Source organism: Poecilia mexicana, unplaced genomic scaffold, assembly GCF_051168715.1.
Source record: "Poecilia mexicana isolate PSO_F unplaced genomic scaffold, ASM5116871v1 scaffold_17, whole genome shotgun sequence".
Taxonomy (NCBI): domain Eukaryota; kingdom Metazoa; phylum Chordata; class Actinopteri; order Cyprinodontiformes; family Poeciliidae; genus Poecilia; species Poecilia mexicana.
In genome coordinates, this window is record NW_028263386.1 from 13,457,396 (window position 1) to 13,479,292 (window position 21,897).

At 39.7% G+C, this 21,897-nt stretch overlaps 1 protein-coding gene across 4 annotated transcripts in view; it reads left to right on the forward strand.

Annotated features, from left to right (window-relative positions):
- adgrl2b.1 (adhesion G protein-coupled receptor L2b, tandem duplicate 1) overlaps positions 1-21,897 on the forward strand; it is a 127,794-nt gene that overhangs the window by 70,288 nt on the left and 35,609 nt on the right. For all 4 annotated transcript variants that reach the window (XM_088014792.1, XM_088014791.1, XM_088014789.1 and 1 more), the window contains 3 exons: positions 11,905-12,204; positions 15,159-15,259; positions 18,018-18,203. In XM_088014792.1, coding sequence (XP_087870918.1) covers positions 11,905-12,204; positions 15,159-15,259; positions 18,018-18,203 — 587 coding nt within the window. The remainder of the gene's footprint in view (positions 1-11,904; positions 12,205-15,158; positions 15,260-18,017; positions 18,204-21,897) is intronic.

Consider the following 21,897-nt stretch of genomic DNA (forward strand, 5'->3'; position numbering starts at 1 on the left):
TATTTCTTACTATATTACCTAAAAAATACAAAAATCAATTTGAGAAAACAAGTAACATTTTATATTTTACAGTTTTTATTGCCACAGTCTTCCAAAAGTAATACAATTTATACATTTTATAGCTTTGTTTGGCCTCATAGATCAGGCTTTGATGCAGTGATCAACTGATCAAGTTCTTTTTGACTATAGATTTTGTTAATTGGCATTATTTAAATAAGCTGAGTTTAAATTAATCAGGCTTTTTCTGGTAGATGCTGTTTTTTCTTTCGTTTTTCCTTTTTTTTTGATGTCTAAAACACATGAAAGAGAAAATATGCTGCTGGTTCTTTGGTGTATCAGTTTTGAATCCAAATGACAAAATAAAAATAATTATTTTATGCATCAAAGAATACAGTTAAGCCTTACCCCAGGCAGAATTAGGTTTAAAGTATTTATTTATTTATTCATTTTACCAACATATTTCTTCTGACTGGAGGTAATGTTAATATTTTGGCATGGCCCAGTCAGAGTCCTGATTTGAATCCAGTAGAGAACCTGCCAAAAAGTTTTTTACATCGTCTGTGGAGAGAGGTATATAAAACTATTCTGTTTTTCATGAGCTCAGGAGAAATGCCTGCCTCATTTCCTACCAAAAACAGACTTCTTGGTTCAGTAAAAATTAATTTAAATTCAAAGCTGTTTGCAAATTTTTTATATATATAATTTTGACCTTAACTGTATGTCCAGCTATGTCATTAATTGGAAAATCCAGTATTAGATTCTGAAATTTAGGCTTATTTGAATTAGTCCAGACTCCAAAGAAGAGGTGAAATATCCTCAGATTTATTTGTAATTTGCATTGAAAATTGTTCATCAGTTCATAAAAAAAGCATCACAAGCATCAACCATCAATTAGGAAGAACATTAGGAAGAAAAATGACAAATACACTGAAATATTACACAAATTAATTTTACAAAGAAAGAACACAAGTGAGATACACAACAGTATAGTTTATCAGTATTGCACTTTATATTTTCTAGTCAATAAATATAATTAAAAGGAACTTTTTTTCACATAGTTCTTTGCAACAAGCAACACATAACTGAGCTACAACTCACTCTGAAGATGATTCTGGTTTCTGTGCCAGTTGTGGAAAAACCTGAATATAGTTTTGCTAAGCAGGGTCAGTTTATGAGCGTGTGGGCCCCAGGGCCAGGAGTCAGATTGGGTGCTCTACTTACACAAGTATATAAGTTGCAATAGAACGATAATTAGGTATGAAACTTTTCCTCATGAAAACAGTTTTTTTCTCCCAGAACTCATCAGTCTGTGTCCTTTCTGAAAAGATTCTTGTAAGCAAGGCACCATTTCTAAGAGAAACCTGGAAGTTTACATTTGCTTGTCATTATTAAGTTCTAAGGTTAAGTGGGGCTGTGACATTATTTTTTAAATAGTTTTGTTTTGGTCATTTACATGAATATTCAACAAATTAGAACACTTAATGATATCGACTTGCACCTTGTAGGAAACCTGCCAGTCCTTTTTGCTCTGTCATTACACAGACTGAACATTGTGCAGTCCAAGTTATGTTTTTTTTTTTTTTTTTTTAACTTATGAATATTTTGGAAGGGGTTGCCATGGGGCTTGAAATCCGATTCCTGACCTGTGCTACTGAAGAGAGAGATATGGGGCAAGGTTGATTTTAGAATGGAGACTGTGTGCTCCTGAACTTTGGCCCCATGTCACCAGATCTTGTTTGTTTTCCCACTGTTTTCCCGGGAATCTCCGAAGACTCAATTAAAAGTATGTTAGAGTTGATATGAAAACTACTCGAGCTTTGATGAGTTCGCCAGGCGTGCAAACTGCTAGCTCAACTGCTCACGTCCTGATTTATGTAAATGTAATTAACAAGTGAATTATCATAATTACCCTCTGTGTCTCTAAAGAGTCTCGGGAAGAGGAGGGAAGTAGCCATCACAAAGCATTTCCAGTGAAGGGTTTAATGTGCTCTCTCAGCTACCGTAATGCCTGGGTAAACATAAATGCCACATAGGCTCGGCATCGCCACTTGCTGCAGTCACACAACACAGTTGTTGATATCACCCATTAGTCTTAGAGCTGGTTTCGTGCTACTGTTCTGACACGGGGATCCATTCAGAAACCTGTCTTCTCTGCAGAGCTTGTCACAGTGGATCACTGAATGTGTTTTATGAGAAGCATTTAGTGACGCTGTGTTCTGAAGGAGGCAGATCTGAATATGTTGAGGCCATCCTCAGCGGCAGCAACAGTATGCTCTATAAAGGGCTCTTGAAAATAATTGGTCCTTGTTTATTAGTTTTTTTTTTTTCCCTTTTTCCCAGATCTACACCTCTAATTCTGTACTGTGAAGCTGTTAGGAATTATTGCTGGCCGTGATATGTCGCTGAATTAAACAACGTACTCTGCAGGGTAGTCTAATCGTGCTGAAATAATGTCTCACTCTCTGAAACTGAGGAGCACTTGAGGCGTAAAGGAAATTAATTGTGCCCATTAAGATTCATCGACCACAGAAGGAAGTTACACCAAAACCAGAGCATCTTTTCTGCCTTTATTTCCTGTCGGTAACAGCAGGCGTCGCCGTCCTTTTCTGTCAGCGGCATCAACCTTGACGGAGATTCTCTTACTAGAGAGACGCTGGAACAGCAGCGTGATTGCGGGCTCATTTTAGGGAGAGTTTTGGCAAAGTGATCAAAGCGGGAGATAATTGACCTCAGCAACTTGTCTGCTCTTTTACCTTGCGGGAGAGGCTGTGTAACACTGAAGGCTGCTCAATTCTGGCCTCCGGTTGAGGCGATTAGCTCGGGTCATTCCACATATTGATCTCTCTACTTATTGTTCCAAACAATTCACAGGGAATTAGCAAAAGCATCAGCAGGCTGCTAATGCGTTGCGAACACAAGCCAATATTGGGAGAGTACACCTCCTCAGATGTGTGTCGAACACCCCTTTCACCACCACCACCACTCAAAAAAACCCAAAAGGTTGTAGCTAGAAAACTTATAGGGACATCGGTAGTGCATTCTCTGTGATGTACAAAAGCATTAACTGATTTCTTAGCCAGTAATTGCAGAGAACATTTCAAACTAACAAGGAGAGAAAGGGGAAAATGAATTTGTCTTTGAGGTAGCATTGATTCGAGACCTTAAAGAGGAGAGGCGTAAAATTGATGGCTTTGTTCAAAAGGCTTAGCTCCTTGGAGCATTCTGGTAGAACTGAACAATAAGTGGGCTCTGTGTTAGAAAAGGGGAAGGGGGGAAGTGGCATTTCGCTTTCCACATATGCATTGGCTGGTTACTGGTGTCAAGGTTTTTAAAAGTTACAGTTTCAAAACAGCTACATTTTCCAGTGTACCATATTTAAATGAGATCCCAGACAAAGTTTCTTGACTACCTGGAGTTTTCTTGACATATTCACATCAGCTGGCAGAAAAATGGTTCTGCCAGCTGATGTGCATAATTTTTTCTCAGCTTCAGACATAATTGTTTCTTTTTTTTTTCTAAATTACTTGGAAAGTTTCACACGAGCTATCATTAAAATGCTTTTTACACCTTTCAATTTGTAATCTTCTGCAATTTTTTTTGAAAATAGCATTTGCATTAACCTTTTCAGGTCTTGCTAATTTGCTTATCAGTTTTTTTCTTAATGAGTTGTAATCATGTGCAATTTGTTAAATCTATATTTGTTATGATTTTGCAAAAAGTTTGCTTTTTATTAGTAGACAAGATCACTCTTCTTGATTGACCTGATTAACCAAGTTCTTAAAAAGAGAAAAACGGAAATTATATATATATTTTGCTCAGTCCGATATGAGAGAAACTTCCCTCTGTCTGGTCAGGCCTTCAGATAAAACTGGTCACCAACAACCTGTCAAGATATTAGACTCCCTGTGTTTTGAAATCCCGTGTCGGAACCTGTGCGGAAAAAGAGTTTACTTTGATCATCCTTTGATGATTCTTTGGTAGATGTTGTAGTTTTGAGTCCGACAGAAAATGCAGGAATTACAAGATTATGCTCTTTTTTTTTGGATCAAAGGATTTGTCTCCAACCTTTATCTTGCTTTTAGTACTCAAAAACAGTGCATCAAAGTATGCGCTGTTTGCTGATTATAGACTCAAGTTTAGATTCGATGTTTGAATTTAGTTAATGGATATTAAAAATTTAAATTAGGCGTTTGACCTACCGTATTTTCCGCACTATAAGGCGCACCGGATTATAAGGCGCACCTTCAATGAATGGCCTATTTTAGGACTTTTTTCATACATTAGGCGCACCGCATTATAAGGCGCATAGAATAGACGCTTCATACTCTATTATTACACATCCACATTAATAAAGAAATGGTCCCCGAGTACTTTATATAGTAGGCTGGCCCAGTCGTTGTTTCACTCACGGTGTTGGTGTTGCGATATTATGCCCAACTGCTTTCTGGGTAACACAGACCAACCGACACGCTGCCACTGCAGTCTCTGTCTCTCTTCCCCTGCCCCTCCCCCCCTTTAAATGTATTATCAAACTTTATTAACAAACCAGTGTTCTGACAACTATCCCAGCATGCACCGCGCACTACTTCTTCTAGGGGGAAAAAGAAGTTGGCGGCTGCTTACCGTAGTGGACCAACTACGTAAGCAGCCTACTGCATGTCTGTGTAAACATGACGTCTTTCATTTCGATCTGAGTTAATTAGCGTAGCATTTCTGCCGGATTTTCACAACATATCAGCCACGACAATGGACAGGGGAACCAACAAGTTCATGTCATCTTTTTTGGACGACATCAAGGTGTTTGAGCCACTGGATGCCTCCAACATTGTGCGCGTCACAGCTAAAAGCTACCGATAGATGAGGAAAACAGCAGATCCTCACACCCTCAGCATAAATATAGCTGTGGACAAGATCACTGATGCCTATTGTTCTTGCAAGGCTGGGTAAGTCGGCATTCATGGTTTTGATGGTCCACAATGTACATTAGCATATGTTTACTACTGTAGCTTGTGTTTGTGAGACGGTCACGCACGTGGTAGCTGCACTGTGACCTTAAATGGGCATTAGCCAATGAAACGCGGCCCCTGTGGTAAGGTCCGTTGCTGGACCTGTTGTGGCTCAATATTGGTCCATATATAAGGCGCACCGGATTATAAGGCGCACTGTCGGCTTTTGAGGAAATTGAAGGTTTTTAGGTGCGTCTTATAGTGCGGAAAATACGGTAATTTAAATTTACCTTACTTACTTTTTTTCTTTCGGTCAATCCAGACCTATTTCCACATAGAAAGAAATTTGTCTATTGTCTTTTTTTTTTTTGTCTTGTTCTGGCTGAACCAAGCCTTGCATCTTGCTCAGCTTAGTTTTGCTTTTATATCTTCGTATGACACCTCCAGGTGAGCCTTGAAGACTGCGAACATTTATAGATGTATCACGCACTAAGCCTGTGCTCCACGCTCTAAAACATGTTTGGCAGCAGAAATAGAGTCTGAAGCAAAAGAAGTCAGGGGATTTGGAGCAGCCTTAATTGTTCTGCTTGCTGGATTATGGCAGGAGACTGTTTTAGTGGACCTCATAGGTGTACATGACAGGGAGTTTTGGAGTGTTTTGCTCCGAGTGTATTTCTGTCTCTACATATATCTTCCTGTCCGCACGCGTGTCTGTATAGCAAGCTGCTTTGCCATCTCCTCCTCCTGAATCAGACTTGTCTCGTTGTGACTGTGTTACGCCTGCTGCTCCACAGTGTTCGGTTTCTTCAGGCCTCATAAATTACCCCACGCAGACACAAGATATGTGTCAGGCAGAGCTTTTCTCGTCCATGGCTCTTTTAAGGAACAAATGTCAATAAAGCTGTCAGCCCAAGAATTTTTATTTTTCTTTTTTTTTTACTACTTTATTTATTTATTTATTTTTTTGTTTTGAAGGAATGATGGCAGGTTCCTTGGCATCAAATTCAGGAGTGCATTAGTTATCTTGTTACACTTTACGACCCACGCTACCATCGTGTAACCCTGAATCAAGCAGAAACAGCACGAGCGCCTATAAACAACCTGATGTAAAATTCATGTCTTGTGGGATTTGTTGCTCTGTCATTAATTATCAGCTCGAGCTCCAGGTAAAGAGGCAACTGAAGCTCAGTTTTCATCCTCTAAGACGCCCATGCTATTGAGGCGAGCTACACATGGATTTATGTAGAGCCACATGCACATGATACAGGCTGCATGGAGTCCTACTGCCACTCTCATCTCTGCTACGCTGTCCAGCTGCTGGGACAGCTTTAAATGAATTTTGGAAGTTATGATCTTTTTAGAAGCTTATAAGTAGTTAGCATCTTAGTCGCTGTAGATAACTCTCCTGGTGTCTTCGTGACATCCAGATTAGGTCCCTTATGCTAAAGCTAACAGATAGGATTGAGGCCTGCTACAATACTCTGAATATCCTTTTGCTAAATGGAAGTTTTTCCATTTAGCATTCTATTAGCATCCAGTCAAAATGCAGTGAGACCTCGGCTGCAGCATTTGTTAGTTTCAATGTCATAAATTGGATTTAAATCATAATAATTAAAAAAACAAGTTAATTATATTTTGGTAATATTTAAATTAGTCCTTACATCTCTGACTTTTTTCACCTGTACATTGATACTCGCAGTAGCTAACTTTGAGCCATGTGCTAAGCATGGCTATCCTTGAACTATCCATTTAATATCTAGGACACAACATAGTCTTTTTAATGCCCACAGTGGGAATAGCAGCAGAGAGATGTGGGGTCATTTGAATATTATTTCATATTCTTGCACATTTTAATTTCCTATAAGCCGCATGTGTCTGTTTATTAGTATACAAGGAGGATTAGCCGTGTAAGTGATTCATCTTCAGAACTGAAACTAATTAAAGCAGCTTGATTTGACTGCAAGCTGTCATTCCACTTCCCTGAATAGCAAGCATTAGACAGCTTACGATCTATTCATTCACGTGTCTGTCTGGACAGGTAGAGAATACGCCGACTTTGTAATTTAGGTGGAAAAAAATAAAGCTCTGCTAGTGGGAAAGTTTGAGGTATAAAATCAAGGACAAACAGAATAAGCACTCTTCTCATCAGATGATTACACTTTAATATTTTTTGCCATCTCCCTCTCAGGAATGACTCAAGGGGGCCATAATGTGATGAAACTAATTCTGCTTCATCTCCCGTGTTTTTCGACTGATGATCTTGCGGGACGATATTCCTTCTCCCCTTTAGCTGTGTTTTAATTTACGCACTCTGCTTTGACACTGGTCATAGTCATTTTTCAAGTGCTCAATCTCAAACTCTTCCATTACATACAAGAGGTAATATTCACCATATGGCAACTGCGTGCTCTTTGGTGTCAGATTTCCCATAAAGAGTGACTTCACTGCCTCTTGAGAGGAATGCAAGCTAATTGGTGCAGCCCTCTCTTGGATGAGTGCTATCAGAGGACGCGAGGCTCTTACTGGAGGGAGTTGCTCTTTGCAATCAAAAGAAAATTGTAGAGCACATGGTGCAGAGGCATCAGAATAAGCCCGCAGATGTGTTGCCTTCTGAGCGCATTACTTTGTGTAGTACAGAGGAGCTGTGCTGCTTAGCTGACTGTCTTGATGTTACCCACACTTTGATTTGAAGACTTAAGACATGATGACTACAAGGATCCACAAAGATTTTCTTTGATTAAATAAGGTGAAATGATGGTGGTAAGAGTAAAAAGAGCGAAGAGGGAAAGGGGAAGATGATGACCGAGTGTCTAATAGCTTAAAAACCAGAAGCACGCTGATTGAAGATTCCTTAAACAATTCCAATTTTTGTAAAGCTGCTCTGCTGATTTATTTACTTAGTTGTGTGTTTACAACTGAAAGAGGAAAAAGTCGAAAGAGAAAAAACATTCTCCGAAAAGTCCCAGGTTACAGATTTTTCTGTAACATCTCTGGAAATCTTTGAACAATGGCCTTCAGGTTGTAGTTTGATGAAAATAAACTCAAATTTAAAAAAAAAAATGACAATCTCTCTACCTTTGTAAGAAAGATAATGGCCCTTTCCCATCAAACTTTAAATCAAAGAGTTGCACCAAATCACACGATTACCATTTTTATTGACTGGTCGACCTTAATTTATGCTCAATATCATAAGTCTTAAACGTCGTGTTCACGTAAAGAATCACGTTTGCAATGTAATGTGTTAGATTAAGTATAGAGATGCAATATAAGTCACAGCTTGATACTCAAAGCTTAAAGTGATTATCTGTCCTGTGATTGGAAAATATAGATCTCATAAAGTAACCTGGAATTGAATTTGTACAAAGTATTTAGTAGAAGGCACTTTGAATGATAACCTTCCAACATTAATTTTCTTCTCCTGATCTTATAAACTTTTAATTTTTGTCTGATTTTATTTTTTAATTTTTAAAGTAATTAGCCACTTAGTGAAGGTTCCCTAATGGGGAGGAAAAGGGCATAATGGATTGGATGTTAGCACTGGAAAACAGTCTTTAAATACCAGAAAGAACCTACCTGTCTGAATATATACCTTCTCCTTCTGCATTGATGGGTTTTGTTCAGGTACTCCATTTATTTCCGTAATTTTCTGTTAAATTAACTCATTTTAGTTCACTGGAAATTGGACTGCAGTAAATATTAACTAGTTATTTAGGTACTATAGCATCCATCCTCTCTATTTCCAGTAATATGTTTATTGCTTGTTCATTGCAGCAGAAAATGTTGATGGAAAGCATTAAGATGTTCTGGTCAAATCACTGAGAAACGACAACAGCCAAGTTGTTCTGCAGCCAAATCGGCTGATGTAGCCGGATGCAACGCTTTTAATAAAACAAGTTAATGAGATGAACGTAATGAATTTCACTTCTATTTTTACATCAATGCCATTTAGTTAAGTATTTGCTTATTCATTATTAGTTGTGTAATCGTCACACGCTTCACAAACATTAACGCATATCACAGAGAGTTGAAACAGAAGTAGAGACATTAGGCCATAATGCACAGCAGCACGATTAATGAAAATCAAATCCAGCGTGCTAACAAAAATATGTATTGCCCAGTTTTAAGCACGGTGGTGGAGGGGTGGTGACTTGAACCTGGGTACAGCCCGCTCTTCTGTGCTTCACACCATTCTAGATTGAAAACTTAAGGCCATCTGTGCGACAACCAAGGCTTGACCGAATTTGGATCAACAACAAGACATCTGCAAATCTACAACAGATTGTCTGGGGGGAAAAAATAACAATAATTGAGATGTAGCAATGGCCCAGCCAAAGTCCAGACCTCGAGCCAACTAAAATACTGTGGTTGGACATTAACGGAGCTGCTCATAAAGAATGTCTGCAAACCACAACGAACTGAAGCAACATTTTACAGGGGAGCGGGCCAGAGTTCCTCCACTGAGATGTGAGAGCCCGATAAAGTCGTACGGAAAACGACTGCTTGAAGTTATTGCTGCCTAAGGTAGCTCTACAAGCTGCTGAGTTTTGGCACACATTCAACTTTTCCCATGACTGTATAAATCTGTAAGTACACCGGTGTGCATTTGAGAAGTTGAATATAACATCATTTTTGAAGGGGCATTTACTTTAGAAAATCATTTCTTGAAGGTTCCAGAATAAACGGTACTTTATTTATTGTAAACTTCGGTGCCATTGTTTTTTTTTTTGCTTCAAATTCCTAAATTCACCAGTGATATTTATACACAGTAATTGTTTATTAGATACAGTTGACAAGACGGGCATCCCCAGTGGTTGAGACACGTTCTTAGCAGTAGTTTTTAACAGACAAAATCCTAAAAACTACTGTAAAAAGCTGTGGTGGAATATACAACTAAAAGTAAAATAACATTATTGTGAGCAACAGAACTGTAAAATCTGAAGATTTCTAATGGATAAATATATGAACAATTATTATCGTAAATAATTATTTATTTCCTGTAACATCTAACGTGCACAAATGTTTCATCCAAGGGAATCTTTGCAGCATGTTACAGCGAACTGGATCTTTCGTGATTAAAAAAAAAGTAAAATGAAAAATATTACTGCTTAAAGATAATTAAAAAGCAGACAGTTTTGCATGTTGTGATCATTTGCACTGGAACAAGTCGCTTCAGAGGGTTGAGTTGGAGAAATACGCTCTCAGGAGCAAGTTAATCAGGTGACGCAAGCAAGCTGTTACAAACAGCTGCGTATCAGGGTTTATATCAGCCTGTGGAAAAGCAGAAGTTTGCTCAGGTATGGAGAGCTTTAATATTCTGAAACCCGATTACACTTGCCCTTATATTGCATTATATGTGTCTATTGAATCAACCAAAGTCAGCCTATGAATCTTCTCACTTTCCCTGACTCAATGAAAAAACTTTGCCTGCATTACATAATATGTCAGAAACTTTTTGCTCACTCTCATAGATATCATTGTTCTGTTGGAGCAGCTTGAGAGCCGATATTGACTTTCAGATTAAATACGATAAGCTTCTGGAGAGAAAATACACAACAATGAATGTGATAGATATAAAAACCCTTTTATCAACTTAAATCTCAAGTTGATTTCATGTTTTTTTTTTTTTTTTGTATTAATAACACAACCAAACCACATAGGGGTTAGCTGTTAAAGGTCCAGCCATGTTGACCAGGCCAATCTGTGAATGTGTGGCTGACAGCCACATGATCGGTGAATGAGTGCAAGTAAATTGTCCGGGCCCGCGTAGGAAAGGAAAAAAGGTCATCCCGTGAAATGTCACATTTGAGACACTCTGTCGCATTTCCTTTTCACATCATGAGCATCACCCACCACCCCATCATGCTTAGGTGGCCTCTTGGCCTCATCACAGATATCAGCTTTGTAATAAACTCAAATATTTTTACCTGAATGAAGAAGCGACGATCCCAATGACCCGCTGATTGGTGTGAAACAAGAAATGTCGGCTCTGTCACTATTCTCCCCCGGGGAAATGGAGATAGGTGTCTGATGATGGAGTGTCAGATAGCATGATATTGCATTTTCCCAAAAGCACCCAGGGAACATGATGAAGACTATAGTGGCTTCTCGCATGGACAGACCTCATTGTGGGAAGCTGCTTTTATCTTAAAATACAATCAGCAGGTTGTGGGTGGAAATGTATGGCCTTTCAGAAGACAAGAAGCCTTGGATATCCGCGAAGGCACACAGACACACAAACACTCACTCTGTTTTCTCTTTTATCCATATTGACTCTTCATACTGTATTAAATTTATTGATTTCCCATTCCTGCTCTCATTTCCTAGTTATCTCCAGGCCCTCCGCTGCAGATATCAATCTGTGAGCTGGCAGTGATTTTAGGCAGGGACACACCTGAGTAATAGAGCAGACACTGGTTGGGTTGCACACTTGTGTGTGTGTGTGTGTGTGCGTGCGTGCGTGCGTGCGTGTGCACAGTCACACTCGGATTTGCTTGGTAGGCGTGGACCGAATACAGTGGAATCGCATTATTGCTGATGTATGGTTTTTGCTCGGGGCAGTGCGGTTCTCCTTCCGCGCTCCAGCTTTATCAAAGGGAAAAAGGCGAACTAGGCAGGGAGAAAAAAGGTAAAAATGCAGACAGCCTTTGTCTTCATTGTTGACATTTAATCAGCCCAATACGGAGCCTGCTCGGAAGGAATCACTGCTGTGTGAAAGATTGCCCTGCCGCTGCTGCTTGTCTTGCTTATTGGTTTAAGTAAAATAGAAACGGTGAAAGATAGTGTCACATTGTCAGGTTTTTCCCCAGTGTTGTTTTGTGAGAGAGAAGAGCAGAGGTGGAATTATAAAACGACCCCCCCCCCGCGAACCTTTTTAATTTTCAGCCAACAATAACTCTAGCTTTCACCGGTATCAAGAAAGCACATCTCTAACAGCCTCACCGTTCTGTCGCTCCTCCAGTCCCAACCACCGAGGATCCCTCCGTCTCGTCATCCGTCCCCAGAACCACCCCGATGTTCACCACCACCACCGTGCCCACCCTGAGGGGGCAGGGCGACACCACTGGAGCGGGAGCCGATCCCAGAGAGGGGAGGATACTTTACGAGGACAGCCATGGGTCCGTCACGTCCAAGCCCACAGTGCCCGAGTTGCCCCCGACGCCCCGGCGTTTCTGCGAGGCCACCAGGAGGCGAGCCATCGACTGGCCCCAGACGCACACTGGCACCACTGTGGAGAGACCGTGCCCCAAAGGAACCAGAGGTAAGTGTCTACATTTATTTTAAATCCATATATATATATATATATATATATATATTATTCAGTTCTTTGTAAAAACTTTCATTTTTCTTTAAAATGGTCAATTTATTTATGCTTTGTCAGGTTTCAACCATTAAACTCTTTAGTTTTTGTTTGAAGGAACAAAATCTGCTCCAGATTAATGCTTTTATTGCCGAGGCTCAGTTTACCATGACAGCCTCTCATGTCTTGTTAGGTTTGCAGTTGTGCCAGACCAATTGCATTTTCTGATGATGGATTAAGCAGTGCTGGGTTTTTATTAGTGGTATCAAAGGGACTCAGTACACCGTATAATACATTTCAGTTTTTTAGTTGTACTACGTGTTAAAAACCAACATTATTACTTCACCTATATGTGCTGGCATGTCTATAAAATCTCAATAAGGTTTATTGAAGTTTATATTAATATGACAAAACACAAAGTTTTTTTTTTTTTACTTACCCAGATTCCTGTGTAATGGTAAACTTCAATGGTTTCTGGAAATGTAAGGCAAAATTTGTTGTTTATGTAGGAGCTTAACGAGATTAAAACCCTTATCGTTATTTTGTTGTGAATAAAAATACATAAGCTTATCTTTGCACTGCTTCAGACTTAACTAACATAAAAGTTATCTTGTTAAATCCTCTACAAGCCTGCGATTAACATCAGTACTTTACTAAAGTTTTTAAACCCCTCTAATTGATTTAACTAACAAAACCACACAACACAGATTTTACTTCTGCGTTATTAAAAAAAAAAGAAATAAAGAAAACCTAAACCCTAGACATGTAGAAATAAGAATAAATGTCTGACATTGTCTCCTTTATCCAGATATTTTAACGAAACTATGTTTTAGAAAAAAATAAACATTGTTTCCATTCGCCTTAAGGGTATAAACAGATGTGTCCTGTATGCTAAATCTTCTTTTGCATTTCTCTAATTCTGAACATCATGAAAAAGTACATTTCACTAGTATAAAAGACAAAGTTAAGCTTGTATGGATTCCTTACACAAAGTGATGTATTTAATTATTTAAATAATTATGACTTGTAGTAGCTAATGCAAAGCTAGCATTTTTCTTTTCTGAAATGTTGAATATTGCATAAAAACGGTAAACAAAAATAATCTGGATTCTTAAATGTCTGCCTACTGACAAGTATCTACATGTACTTTAAAATGAAAGCCAGGCTGCTTTACTAGCAACGTTCAGCTCATCTGTGGTGTTGGGCCCTGGCGTCTCTTACCTTTCCTTTGACAATACCCCACAGACTCCAGGTGTGCTGTGCCACCTACCACGGTAATACCACAGTCCAATCAGGTATTGGCACATTTGCTAACACTTAGCAGTGTGGCCTGACTTTCGACTTAATAAAACATGGTGGACCAACACCAGCAGATGACATGACTCATTAAAATCATCACAGACAATTAAAACTTCTCAGAGGACCTCGAGCACGTTTAGTTCTTCTTCTTACCAGCAGCAAAAACATGTGAAATTGTTCACTTTTTACTCTTTTGCTGCTTCATAGTGTCACAGTAGGAAAAACATTCCCAAGCTTCCAACCAAAACACACCTTTACAAAATAAAATGTAATAGAATTAAACCTATTTCTCATTATGATGCAACCCAATGCTAATGCAGTACAGCACAATCTGTACAATTTAAAACGGCCACATTGTTGATCTGAATCACTGTTTTTCTGAGACACTTTCTGAACAAAGACATAAAACAAAACGTGTCCGTGCTTTTATTTGTTTCAGGAGGCTTGGGTTTGTTCTCATTTGGTACGATGACAGTCGCAATTGGAAAAGTCACTTCTGCCACTGACGTTTAAAATAAAAAAAATAAAAAAATAAAAATGAGCGAAAAGCAAGATCCGAAGAATCTGACAGAATCTCTTAAAATGATCCCTATTTGTGTGCTCAGCGTAGTGTTATTTCCACCTCTATTTACATGCACCAACTCCGCCACATTTCAGCGGCGAGGCAGCATGTCAGTTTTAAAACCAAAGTGTTGCATGATTAGAGCTTTTTTCCTTCCTACATCAAGGAGGGAGAGGAAAGAAAATCATTATGTACCTTCTTGGTGCTTTCGTGCTATTTCGAAACTCTGGCATAAAAGTGTACAAATAGCAGGGGGAAACTGTTGCCTGTTTCCAAATGCTCAAAGACAAACAAATAAATGTGACGGACTGTAATCGCGCTGAAATTACATTTGGAATTTATGTGAAACGGCATCTCTTCCACTGTAGGTAAATTTAAATAATGCACTTACAGTTTACTTAGCGCAGTTAAAATCTCTGCTGGAAGCAGATGAAGTCAGCAGTTAGGGAAGCAGTTTTTCTGCTGTAGTTATGTGTGATCGTCTGACAACAACATCGCCGCAGTAATCGCGCTGAAACTACATTCGGAGCAAATATCAGAATCTGGAAGTACTGTCAGAATAAAAACAGAGGCAGCAGATACAAGTACAAAAATAAGAGTGAGATAATGTTTCAAAAGGACGTAGCGTCGGTTTTTGTCTCGTCAGTGTGGCAGGAATTAATTGGAAATAATCGTGATTTTGAAAGATGAGGCAGCATGCGAGATGATGAAAGCTGTGAAATGTGTTGATCTTTAACTGTAAACAAATGCCACTTTGCTCTGTCAGTTCTTTCCCCCCTTTCTATCTCAAGCTACACGGACCTTGACAGCTTTTTACTAAACCTTTCCAAACATGCTTTTTTTTTTTTTTTTTCTCAAAGCAGACATTAAAATTCCTCTCAGCCTTTCAGATCATTTGAAAAATTCCTGCTGCTGCGGAACATTTAGTATCCTTCACAGGAGAGTCTGTATAAATGAGCGATCAGCAGGAGACATTGTATCCGAACAAGGTTTTGGCTACCCTCCAACTGTTGTGTGTTTTTTTTTTTTCTTCTTTTTCTCTGTGCTGCTGCAGGCACAGCTACTTTTCTCTGCACCATGATGGGGACTTGGTGCTCCAAGGGGCCGGACCTCAGCAACTGCACCTCCCACTGGGTGACTCAGGTGGCACAAAAGGTAAAAGGGAGAGTTTGCCCATTACAAAACATAGCAACGATCAAGTATAGAAATCAAACATCTACACTGTGTGCAATGGGTGACCCCTTTCCTTGCTTGGTTTATTTTCTGAACAGGTCAAGTGTACTCATCATTGAAACGCTTTCTTTTTTTTTTTTTTTTTTGCAAGGAGAGCCAAAGTCATGTGGCAGAAAAAAGAAATGCTCTCTCTCTCCAAAAAAATCAGGCATAAATGCCAAGAGCTGCAACGTGCTACGGAGAATCAAAGAACCAGGGTCTCTTTCGTCAGTGCTTCTGTTCTTTGATGTTTTGCAGGTAGAGCTGTAGATGTGCAGATAAGAGCTTCAGTAGCCTGAATGCACTATAATAAAACAGGAACACGCTGCATTCTGAGAGAGAGATTTTTGTTCTCTCTGTTCGAAAAAGCAGAAATGAATGCAGCAGGTTCAGGCAGGGCTCCTGGGGTGGGGAGGCGAGTGGTAGTGCATATGCATCTAAAGAGCTGTGCCCTGATTTCGAGCACTTTATGTGATAGAAACAGAATTAGTATGATTTTTCTTTTTTTTTTTATCTGATGCACAGCGAATCACCTTGGATACTTTTTGTACTGTTTCAGCACTATTTTTTTTATTTTTTTGCCATATTATTCCATATTTTCCCTAAATGTAATCTGCAAAGAACAAAGAAAGCAAAATGAATAAACAGATAAATGCATAAACACAAGGTTTTTTTTTTTTTTGTTTTTTTTTGCCATTTCAGTAAACTGCATCCATACAAAACCGCAGGGAAACCTAGCATGTTGCAATTATTCTCATATTGGTTATAAGAAGAGAGAGAGAGACTGATCAGCATTTAATGTCCAAGTTTCCAGTAGCTGATTTTTGCAAAGCTTTGACTACTGATTTTAGCCAATGATGATCTCTCATATTGAGCTATAATTGAGGAAATGAAAACAACATTAACGGCGTTTGTTTCTAGCCCTCAAGCCGTGAGCCAGATACAAAATCATTACAGATTTCTATCTTTAGCATCTCATATTAGCAATTATCACAGCATGTATTCCAAAAACGGCTAACTGCGAACGAAATCCAGAGAGCATGCATCTCCACAAGGGCTGACCTATATTAGGAAAACATTCTACGTGTGAGGATATTGACAAATGTTTCAATACCAGTACGGTTTATGATAAATAAAAAAACTTATAAAGTATGGACATCTGTCTGCTTTGGGTCCATTGCAAACATAAACGCCTCATAAAGAACAGTCTATCCAGTAACAGTATTAAAACTGAAATGCATTCTCTCCATCTGAGCATCATGGCTTTAATGAAAAAAGCTGCTTCTCAAAAGCTTTGTTGTAATTTCTTAATGACTTAAACACTTTGCCTACTTCTTCACCTTCTAAACCTTTTTATGCTGCATTAAGCAACAAGTCCCATCACTGACTGTGATACAAGTTCTGAATGCATGCTAAATAATTAGCTTACGCTTTGTTACAGTCCAAGTAGTTCTGTGTGAATATCCATAAGTGCAGTAATGTTGTGATGATAACTTTACAATGTATTTTCAGCCGTAATCTCTACCTTAACTCTGAGATCTCTAAAAGGCTTTTCAAATGGAAAATGTTATATACATGACAGAGCTTGAAGGATCAAAAGGATAAAACAGAGAAACTCTGCTGTACTCTGTTCAACTTCCCTATTATCTACTGAAAATGTTGCTTACTCTTGCTGTCTCATACCTCGAATGTTCCACAGACATTATATTTTATGGGAAAGAATGTTTTTTAAACAGGTTCTTACATTTCTGCGCTTCCTTTGACTTCGTTTTTAAACGCCTCACTAATATTAAGAGTAGCTAACCTTGAGTCTTCGTCCTTTTAATAACAGCATCCACACCAAATGGTCTTGTTGTTACCAGAACATAATAGCTCTTTGGAATGCTACGTTTTACAGATCAGAAAAGAAAAGGGGGAAAAAAAAACCAAAACAAACAAGATAAATAAACATAATTTTGAGTTTCAGAGCTGCTTGTTGCTTTGGGTCGATCAAATTGAAAATTAGCCACCAGCTCAATTCTGCACTCTCTTTTACAGCCTATGTTTTTAATGATAATTTGCACAAGTTATCCGTTTTATTTAATAAAATGTAACCTGGAAGCAATCAAAATATAGCCACCTGATTTATCAGCTTTAACACATTTTATTTAGGCCCTCCCTCTAATATTGATGGATTTACGACTATAATAGTGCTGGTCTTCTAACTGTTCAAGTAGCATGTTTTTATACAGTCTCATCACCTTTCCTGTAGATTTAAATTAAATCTCAGACGGACCGAATGAAAATGTGCTCCCTGTGTCTGTACATGTATTGCTTCCTCCTGCACAAATTGATTCATCACTCACTACAGAACAATCCCACCATGCGAATTAGTATAGATGTAGTCAGCGTACGTACTACGACCATGAGTCACTGCAGAGCTGAGATTGGGTCTAATAATAAATACTATGTTACACTAATCACAGAGGACAGCTTATAATTGTTATGCTGGTGTATTTTTCTATACTCCTCTAATGCTCTCGCGGGTGACTAAAACCTCTTTTTTTTTTTGTAAACGAGCCGTGTTGCAGTGGATTAGGACTCTGAGATGTATGTGAAATAAATTATTCAAGCCGGCGTTATATAACCATCATCTCAGGCCTTCATCACCCACATTTCCTTGACACCCCCCCCCCCCCACTCCCTCGTCTGCTGTTTTTAGATCCGAAGTGGCGAAAGTGCGGCTAATTTAGCCAATGAGCTGGCCAGGCACACGCAGGGCCCCGTGTTTGCAGGGGACGTCAGCTCCTCCGTGCGGCTGATGGAGCAGCTCGTGGACATCCTGGACGCGCAGCTGCAGGAGCTCCGGCCCAATGAGAAGGACTCCGCCGGACGCAGCTTCAACAAGGTCTGGCCTGTTGTAACCTCTCATTACACTTTGTTCCCTCCTTTGCTCCTCACTCAGAGTCAGCATAACTCAAGACATTCATTAGCAGGATGCTTACGGATAACACACAGTCTAGCCCGTGCACTCTCTCTCTCACCCACCCACACACACACACACACACACACACACGCACACACACACGAGCTCACGCACACATACGTATCACAGTCAAGTCTTAGGTGAATGACGCTAAGGGGCCAGGCCTCTGCCCTGAGGGGGAACCTCATTCCTTTACAGCTCCTGGGTAATTAAGGGCTTTTGGAAAAACAAGCTCACCTGGCAGTTCCACCTTATCCGAGCTAATGGCTACGAGCCCCCCCCCGGCCGCCCTCCCACCCCCACAGAGAATAACTCTTCATTGCTGACAAGTGCAGGACTGCTGTCCTTCGGAGCCTCGGCGGACGCCTTTTGAAAAGAGAGCGGGTCCGAGACACGGCTGCTTCTCTCAACCGCCGGAGGTACAGCGGAGAGATGAGTGACAGCTTGAAAAATTGCATTATTATTCAGACACTGCAGACTGCTGTTGCTTGGTAAACAATGTGATATTTTGCTGAAATGACAACTGCAGTTTGTGTCCATATGTTCAGACGGCAACATAACTATCCCTGAGATTACAGACAGCTAGTCTGTTCATAAAGGGGGAGTTTTTATGAAGGTTTCCTGCAGTGCTGCTTTGAAATGTCACAAAAAGGGCACAGTGTAACTGAAAACTTCAGGGATTTAACCTCTCTGCAGTGATGTGAAGGTGTACTCGGTGACATTGATGCGCTTTGTTATTACAGCTGCACATGTACACAAGAGTTTTCTGTCCTTACAGGCTGATATGACGTTACTCCTGAAACAGGTTGTTTCCCTTTGGGAATTCAGTTCTGTTGAGCTTGTCTCAGCTTTGTAAAAATTAGCTCGTCGTAAGCACCTTGTCCTGTACATGTGCACTATATATAATGTAGGCATTGTACTTTATGTATAATGTACAATGCCTTTCGAAAAGCATACACACATCTGTTATTTTGCGCCATTTTTTTCTGACACATATCCTGTACAATTCAACTGAAAAAGAAATTGAAACAATTAGTTTAAAAGAAAAAAAAAAGATTTTGACTTGACAATGATTGTCTGCTCTGCCAGGCAAACGTTTAGCAAATCTGTCACATTAGGAGGACAACTCTTGTCCACAGACCTCTGCAGGGTAACTTAGATTTTTCTCTTAGATTTTAGTGTAAAATTAGAGTCCTGTCATCCCAAAAGTGTTATTAAGGAAAAATCACTCATATTGATGTAATTTGCATCTGTTTATAGTTCAGTCTACCTTGACAAATGAAAGAAGTAACCAGACATCATGATGCCGCCACGATCATGATGTGATTGTGGATCCGATGTTCTTTCGGCGGTACCTTTTAGAAGTGGTGCACCCAGTTCAACCTTGCTTCAGCTCATTTTCCCCACGAGGTTTTGGGAGATTTCAGCCAGGCTTTTTTTTTGTTTTTGTTTTGTTGAAACCTTAAATTTTCGTGCAGAAACATGGAGAAGTGGTTGTCCTACACCGAACACAACCAGTGCTTGGTGGAAATTCCATGAGCTTCTTCAGTGCTGCTGTGAGCCACTTGTTCCCGTCTCCTGACTGATACCTTTGAGCAAATAGATGATTATGCAAATGAGCAAATTTCAGGAAAAATCCTCCTTGGATACCTGGACTATTATTTAGGTTAGTAAAATTCACTAATGATGTAAGTGGTCTCCTTAAGAAGACTAAACGCAGAAAGTGAATGAAAAGGTGCACTAACGAAGCATTGGTTTAAGGAAATGCACACGTATGCAGCCAGATTTTTGCTGCTATAAGTTTTATATTTTATCCCGCAATAATCTTTTCAGTTGGGTTGTGCAGGATGCCTCATTAACAGTTGCAGGTGTTGCACAATTTTGAGATGTACTACATACTCCGTCAACAAACCTCCCCTCAATCAGGAAATCATGCTTTTATGGAAGAGCAAAGAAACAAAACAAAAAAAACACACATTTCTCAAAACAATGATTTACAAATGCACATTTTACTTCTCCGCTGTGGTGTTTCCTTTTCTGGTTTTTGCTGTTTGTTTTTTTTTTTGTTTGTTTGTTTTGTTTTGTTTTTTATCTTGTGTTTTGCACCTCATGGCCGCTCCGACTACGGACACTGTATTTCATTTACGGCATCTGATATCCTCAGAAAGCAGCCTGCAAATTTATCCCTGTGTAAATGTAAACACAAGTGAAGATAAAGTCGCGCCAGTTCTTGGAGTTGGCTTGTCAATTTGCATGCTCTGCAAACAAACAAAAAGAGGAAAACAGTGTACATCTGAGCAGCTATGTGCGTGGAGTTTTTGGAAATGTTTATTCGTACATTTGTTTCCAGCAGGATGAAACCACTAAACCATTGTGTGCCCCTTTAGGTTCCATGCAGCCCCTTCCCTGCAAACTAACAACTCAAATCAAAGTCACAGTCTGCAAAAGTTTTGTGCATATCCTTAGGTGTTTTGAATGCTGTGGCCTGGATAAAAGCCCCCGTGCTGCAGTGGAAGGAGCAGCAGTGTTTGATTTTCTATGGTGCGACTTACTTCCAATGACACGGCCACTTACTTAACGCTAAGAGATTAACCGAGGGTTATAAAAATAACTAGCATTTAATTGTTTTCTCCATCGAGTGGAATGCAAAGATTTTATCCTCAGATTGTTTATCCTCTCTGTGTATTTCAGCATGCTGCTAATGGGGAGCAGCAGAATCTAGTCTCTCTACTTACTCCTTCCCGCCGTCTGTGTGTTTCTTATCTCTTCTCCTCACTCGTATGTGATCCATATTCATAGCAAGGAGTTGCCCCTTAACTTCCCCTGGGAAGCTTTTAGATCTGTCTCATTATTTCAAGGTGATAGTTCACAGACCTATGCCTTTCCTTCTTTTCATTAATACTGTAATTGATAGTAAGTTGCATGGTTTAACGCTTCCTTTTCTCTCACCACCTTCTCTCCCCTTTCTCTCTTTACAATCTGTCTCTTATGCTTGATCCTCTTGTTGTGCGGAAAAGCTTCAAAAAAGAGAGAAGACATGCCGAGCGTACATGAAGGTATAACTGCCAGGCCTTTTTTTTTTTTTTTTTTTTTTTTTTTTTCCCCCCTTCACATTGCTGTTTCTTCCTCCGGCCCCTGACGTCTGACTCTCTTGCATGCGCCTTTATCTTTGGTTGTCTCTGTGCCAGGTGACCCAGCTTGTACGAAAATACAGCGACTCTGTCTGTCTCTGCTCTGCCGTCGGTCCCTTTGAGGATGTCCCTGTCAATATCATTCCGTTTGTGTCTCATTCTCCCCTCCTTAAAGTCCAATCACTTACACGTCTTCGCCTCATTTTTTTCCCCCTTTCCCTCCTCCCACTTTTCACCCTCTCCATCAGTCTTATTGGCTTTTTGCACGTTCTGTGAATAATTGCCTTCCCACGGTTGTAATTGCATCTCCCTGTCAGGCAGAAGTGTGATCAAAGTGCCTTGGTGCTCAGTTGTCACTTGCTTACATGGTAAAATCTCTACCCTCCCTTGTCCCCACAGCAAGGGAAAAAAAACAAAAAACTTTTCTCCAACTGTGATTGTGTTTTATCTGAGGGATTAATTTCCGAGCCCGTTGATTTGTTTGT